This window comes from Propithecus coquereli, unplaced genomic scaffold (genome assembly GCF_000956105.1).
Source record: "Propithecus coquereli isolate 6110/MARCELLA unplaced genomic scaffold, Pcoq_1.0 Scaffold119, whole genome shotgun sequence".
Classification (NCBI taxonomy): Eukaryota; Metazoa; Chordata; class Mammalia; order Primates; family Indriidae; genus Propithecus; species Propithecus coquereli.
Window position 1 is genome coordinate 936,420 of NW_012135969.1, and position 6,047 is coordinate 942,466.

General features: G+C 60.1%; 1 protein-coding gene across 2 annotated transcripts; it reads left to right on the forward strand.

Moving 5' to 3' along the window:
* The first annotated feature begins 593 nt into the window (after positions 1-593).
* CD79B (CD79b molecule, immunoglobulin-associated beta) lies at positions 594-3,411 on the forward strand. 2 transcript variants are annotated; one of them, XM_012660994.1, is made up of 6 exons: positions 594-660; positions 1,303-1,353; positions 2,279-2,593; positions 2,799-2,917; positions 3,155-3,196; positions 3,304-3,411. In XM_012660994.1, the coding sequence occupies exons 1-6, from the start codon at positions 594-596 to the stop codon at positions 3,400-3,402; spliced, it is 693 nt and encodes a 230-aa protein (XP_012516448.1). In that variant the 3' UTR covers positions 3,403-3,411. The 2 variants fall into 2 exon arrangements, with proteins under 2 accessions (XP_012516448.1, XP_012516457.1); XM_012661003.1 differs by lacking the exon at positions 2,279-2,593.
* Positions 3,412-6,047: the final 2,636 nt, after the last annotated feature.

Here is a 6,047-nt window from a genome sequence, read left to right on the forward strand (position 1 = left end):
GTCAATTTCCAACATGGCCACCGCACTCCAGCCAAGAGGCTCTGCTCTGGGACCCTCCAGGTGCCTGGCCCCCTGCACTGTCCTTCCTCAGTGCTCCTGTTCCCACACAGTGAGGGCTGGGTCGGGGCAGAGCGGCCAAGCTCAGATTCCTTCACAGGACTGGTCTGTACTTAGCTAAGTACCGAGGAATAAAGAATTGCGAGGCTCTGCCCTCTGAGGAGCTGGCAAACTGCAGATGGGTGACTGGCAGGCCCAGGACAGGCCCAGCAGTGGGGTGGGGACACATGGAGGGGTGCACAGGCTCTCCTGGAAGACTGAGAGACACCCCCCAGGGGCATCCACCAAGGACCCCAGCTGTGCTGCCCAAGCTGGGTGGCCTTCAAGCCTTAGTGGCCCAGCTGAGAAGAGGCCACCCTCCCCCAGGTCCCCAGAGAGCTGGTGCCTCCCCTGGGTCCCGATTTGCATGGCAGGAAGGGGCCTGGTGGGGAAGAGGCGGGGACGGGACAGGCTGCAGCCAGAGCAGTTACACTTTTCCCCCCCAAGGGTCTCGGACAGACTTGTCACAGGCTTGGGGCCGGGGCCGAGTGGAGACCATGGCCGGGCTGGTGTTGTCTCCTGTGCCCAGAAACTGGCTGGTGGTGTTGCTGCTGCTTCTCTCAGGTACAGCTCTGCCGGTCTTGCTCTCTGCGCCTTCTCTCTGGGCTGGCTCCGTCACCCCTCACTCCTTCCTGCTCCTGTGTCTCTCACACTTTCTGCCTCTTACCACCCTCTCCCTGCCCTGGAGCTGGGTCTGTGGGTTTCTGCCTGGTAGGGGCTCAGGGGTCTGCAGCCCCAGCCCCTCTCCTGCCTAGAGGGTGTCAGCCCACTGGACGTGAGGGGCAAATCAGAGTTGGCAGCTAGGATCGTGGAAGTGCTGGGTCCAGGAAGAAGGGGGTGGCATGCGGCTCACCCACCCCCACTCCTCTGAGGGTACCATGTCCAGGAGGCAGGGGAGAGGCTGCCCAGCCAGACCCTGGGAGACGCATGTTCCAGAAATGTCCCTTTCCATCTGGACGAGCCGCGCTGTCTCATTTCAATACCTGCTCAAGGCCACCCTAGGGTCAAGGGCAGACAGGGGAGCGGGGTGCGCTGGGGGTGGGGCTTCTGGTCTGCCCACCCCACTCCCACCTCCCGGCACAGGGGCAGGGAGGGCTGAGGGGCTTGGAAGGAGGAAGTGGGTCTGGGGGTGTGGAGGGCGCAGGGGTGGGGCGGCCCAGAGAAGAGAGCCTGACCCAGCCCCGCCTACTTACTCCTGCCCTGCAGCCCAGACTGTGCCGGTGGCCAAAACACAGGACCTGTACCAGAATCCCGAAGGTCAGTGACCTCGCCCCACTTCTGAAGACAAGTATATCTGTGTCCAACACTGGCCACTGCCCCAGGGGCTGCCCCATGTCCCATCCTTGCCTGAGTCTCCACATTCAGGACCCCTGTCCCCAGGCCACCAAGGGTCCCCCTCCCCAAGGCTCCACCCCCAGCCAGCTGTCACCCTCCTCAGACAGGGCTCCAGTCCTGGGTGCTAGGGGGCTGGGCTGAGCCCGGGACCAGAGCAGGAACCAGAGGGGACTCCTCTGAGGACTCAGGCCTGGGGCTGTCTGGCTAGAGGGTTGGGCCCAGCCTCAGAATGAGTCCTTCGGGGCGGGGTCTGCTGTGTGAGCTCCTCAGGGAGGCCACTCACTGGGAACAAGGCAGGGGGAGGCCCCTTGGAGAAGATGGGAGAGCATTCCAAGCTGAGAAAGAAGGTTCTGGAACATAGTCCGTGCAGGAGGGAAGGGGGATGATGGAGGGAAGACAGGCAGGGGTTTACTGAGGAGGGCCTTGATTGCCAGGCTAAGGATTTGGTCTTTGTCCCTGGGGGCCGTGGGGAGTCCCTGAGGGTTTCAGGCGGGTGCAGGGCAGCCCAGGAAAGGGAGAGACAGAAGCACCAGGCCAGGCCACAGGCGGTCCTGGGGGCCCCTATGCCCAGGGGTGAGGCCCAGGTCAGGCTGTTGAAACAGGCATGGAAAGGATCTGGAAGGTCCCAGAGCCCTTCCAAAGGAAACTCAGAGGGGTGAAGGGGCAGCTGCGGAGGGGTGTCCAGCAGCTTGGCCCGTGACCTCTCACATGGCCCGACTGCCCCGCACCTCTGCCCTGACTGTCCCACGGAGCCTGGGGGTCAGTGCCACCAGATGGGGGCCCGCGGTCCAGGCTGGCAGTCAGGAAGATGCCAAGCAGAATTCTGAGCCAGCCTTGGTGCCCACAGGAAGTGCTTGTTCCCGGATCTGGCAGAACCCACGTTTCATGGCCAAGAAACGGGGCTACACAGCAAAAATACATTGCTACACGGATGGCACCTCTGGCGTGGTGAGCTGGCTGCGGAAGCAGGAGACGGACCCCGAGCCCCAGCAGCTGCACCTGGAGGAGGGACACATGCTGCAGACCCAGAACGGCTCCATCTTCACCCTCATCATTCAAGGCACCCAGTTTGAGGACAACGGCATCTACTTCTGCCAGCAAGAGTGCACTGGGGACCCCCCAGAGGTCTACCTGGGCTGCGGCACTGAGCTGCGAGTCATGGGTGCGTGCGGGGTAGCGGGGTGCTCCTGTAGCCGTCCACACCCACACCCAGCCCAGCCTGCCACCTGTGGAGGTGGCCGTGGCTCTGGAGCACCCACGAGAGCCACTGGGGAGCAGGTCCTGAGGGGTCCACAGCCACCACTGCGGGCCCAAGGGGTGCACTCCCGGGACACCCTGCGCCCCAGCTCATGGCCCCGCCCCCTCAGGGTTCAGCACCTTGGCGCAGCTGAAGCGGCGGAACACGCTGAAGGACGGCATCATCATGATCCAGACCCTGCTCATCATCCTCTTCATCATTGTGCCCATCTTCCTGCTGCTGGACAAGGTGACCACGGGGCGGCGGGAGACGCAGGGGGCTGCGTCCCCATCTCCCAGCCTGCCCACTGGCTCACCTACTCAATCACTCACTCGTTCATTCATCCCTCTGTTCAGCTGTTCTTACAGAGTGCACCTCACCCCACCCCCGTCCCCTCGCCCCAAGCCCGTCTCCCCGCCCTCCACAGCCCCCCGAGCTGGAGCTGGGCTGTGGGTGCTGACACTCTGATCTCCCTCCCTCCCCCAGGATGAAGGCAAGGCCGGGATGGAGGAAGATCACACCTACGAGGTAAGCGGCAGGGGGGACCCAGCAGCTCTGAGGCCGTGTGGTCAGGGGCCACACCTGCCGGCGTGGTCAGGGATGGCCCAGGCTTGAGCTCCATTTCATGTCTCCAGGGCCTGAACATCGACCAGACAGCCACCTACGAGGACATAGTGACTCTGCGGACAGGGGAGGTGAAGTGGTCTGTGGGTGAGCACCCAGGCCAAGAGTGAGGGCAGGGCCCTCCCCACACCCAGGCTCAGCCCCCTGGGCCTCAGTGACTGCTTTAGAGCTGCCTGGCTCACACCCCACCCCCTGGCCCCCGGTGGCCTCTGAAGCTGGCCCACCAGAGCGGCCTCCCTGCTCCAGCCCCCGGGCCACAGCTCTTGGCAAAGGGCTGGAGTCAAAGGGCAACCAGGCGGTGACGTGGAGGGAGTTCTCCAGGGATGGACTGGCCCTAGCCTTCCAAGGGTGCTAAGGGGAGCCACCTCCATGCATGGGACAGTGAAGGCGGAGACTGAGGCGGATCCTACAAATGGACTCAGAGCAGATTGGCTTTCTGAAGGGCCATGGCCCTTCACTGGGCCCCAGAAGGGCCACCGAGAACTTCATTCCTCTCTCCCAACCTCTCCCACCCTAGGGGGCCCCTGGCCCCGAGCCCATTCTCCTGTGGAATAAACAGTGTGTTTTGAGAAACCACACATGAGCTCGTGACATCTCATGGGTGCGGGTGGCTGGGAGTGTCTATTTGGGCACTTCTGTTGTCTGAATGTGGCACCTGTGGGCCTGCCCCTTCTCTCTGAAGGCCCACTGGAGCCTGGGGCCACATCCCCCTTTTTTTCCCCACTTGGGCTCTAGCTGGTCCTAAAGCAATGGGAGAGAGGGTGTCTGGGCCTATCCTTCCCTCCGCAGGATGCCCTCACCCTGCTCGATGCAGCCAACAAGCAGCAACTGTGCCCCGCTCTGCCTTCCACCTGCAGGAAGCCCTCCCAAAGCACCTGGTCCCTGCCCAAGCCCTGCCCAGCCCAGCCTGTGCAGCTGTGGCTTAGCCACTGCCTGGTGCTGCGCACGCTGGCCCTGGTTCTCCAGCTAAACTAGAAGTTCCCTGAGGGTAGGAGTTTTCTGCCTCTACAATACCCCTATCCACCTCTACCTCTCACCCTCCCACCAAGCCCAGGAATTTTTTTTTAAGCTTTACCCAGAGCCACTCAGAGATTCCTGGCTGTGTGCAGTGGCTCATGCCTGTAATCCTAGCACTTTGGAGGCTGAAGCGGGAGGATCGCTTGAGGCCAGGAGTTCGAGACCAGCCTGAGCAAGAGCAAGACCCCATCTTTACCAAAAATAGAAAAATTAGCTGGGCATGATGGCACAACCCTGTAGTCCCAGCTACTTGGGAGGCTGAGGCAGGAGGATCCCTTGAGCCCAGGAGTTGGAGGTTGCAGTGAGCTATGACCCCTCGTGCCTGGACAAGAGAGTGAGACACTGTCTCTAAAAAAAAAGCAACGATTCCTAAAGAGGGAGGCTTTGTAAAGTTTGGGGGTTCTTAGGTGACCCCTTCAGACTTTCCTAGCATCACACTGGAGGCCCCCTAGGACCCCAGGGTCCTCACAAAATGGTCCCCAGGTCCCTCCAACCCAGGAGGTACTGGGAACCGCTCACGGCTGGGAGACCAAGTACAACCAGCCTATGTGACAAAGCCTCCCTCCCAAGCCAGGCTGTGCTCGACTTCTCCTTGACCTTGGGGCATCCCGCAAGGCCTCTCTGCCATTCCTGCTCTGGATTCAGAAAAGAGAATTCAGGGATCTTCCAGTTTACCTGGAGAACCAAGGCCAGCATGTGGGATCTAGTGAGAGAAATACTGATTTTTACCAGGTTTCTCCCAGAATTCCGGGGGGCAGGTGGGTAAGGCACCCATGCTTGGGGTTTCAGGCCAATCTCTCTACCACCCTGGGCCACGCCGGGCAGGCCCTGTTCCCTCCCTGGTCTCTGGGCTGCCACAGGGAACTGGCTTGTTTTGGCTTCTGCCTCTACTGAGCTGGAGCCCTCCCTTTCCTGCTGCTTTGCATAGTGGCACTAATTCCGTCCTCCTGCCTCCACCAGGGACCTGGGCAGCTGGGTAGATGGGGAGCAGGGGCAGGAGGCTTCACTTCTCCCCTAAGCAGGGTCTCCCCCTGTCTGGGGCTGCCCTGGGCGGGGGGCGGGGCGGGGAGCTCTTGGCTTTACCAAAAGACTATTTAATAGCTTTAAATAACTGAGTTGTTGACAGAATCATCGGAGCAGAGGCCTGCTCCCTCCGCCAGACACCCCAGAGGGCTTTGCCTTCATGGGTTATGAGGTAGGAGCCCTCCCTGGTCTGTTTTTCTGTTTTAGGAGCTTACACTTTGGGGGGGCATCATGTCCGTCTTGTGGGTCCCCAGTCCCCAGAACTGATGTGGGCAGTGGAAACAGCTGAGTGATGATGGTGAGATGATGAATGTCTCAGGCCTCAGTTGCTTTATCTGTAAAATGGGAATCTTAAAACCTATCTGAACCAGATACTGTTGTATGTTTTTAAATCACACAATAAAATTGAGTTTGCTTTCTTTTGGTGTACAGTTCTAAGAATTTTAGCACACATATAGATGTGTACCCCCACCACCACAATCAGGATACAGAACATGAACCAAAAACTTTTACTGGGCCCAAGAAATACACATGGAGCACCTCCTAAATGCCAGTAAGATGGGACTGAGGGCCTCCACGTTCCTTTACGTTACCTCGCTTCGGCCCTGGCATAGCCCTGCAAGGAGTAGCATTATCCACATTCTACAAACAAGGAAATCAAGGCCCAGGGAAATTACCATAATGGCCAAAAGTCACACACAGACCTTGTGACACC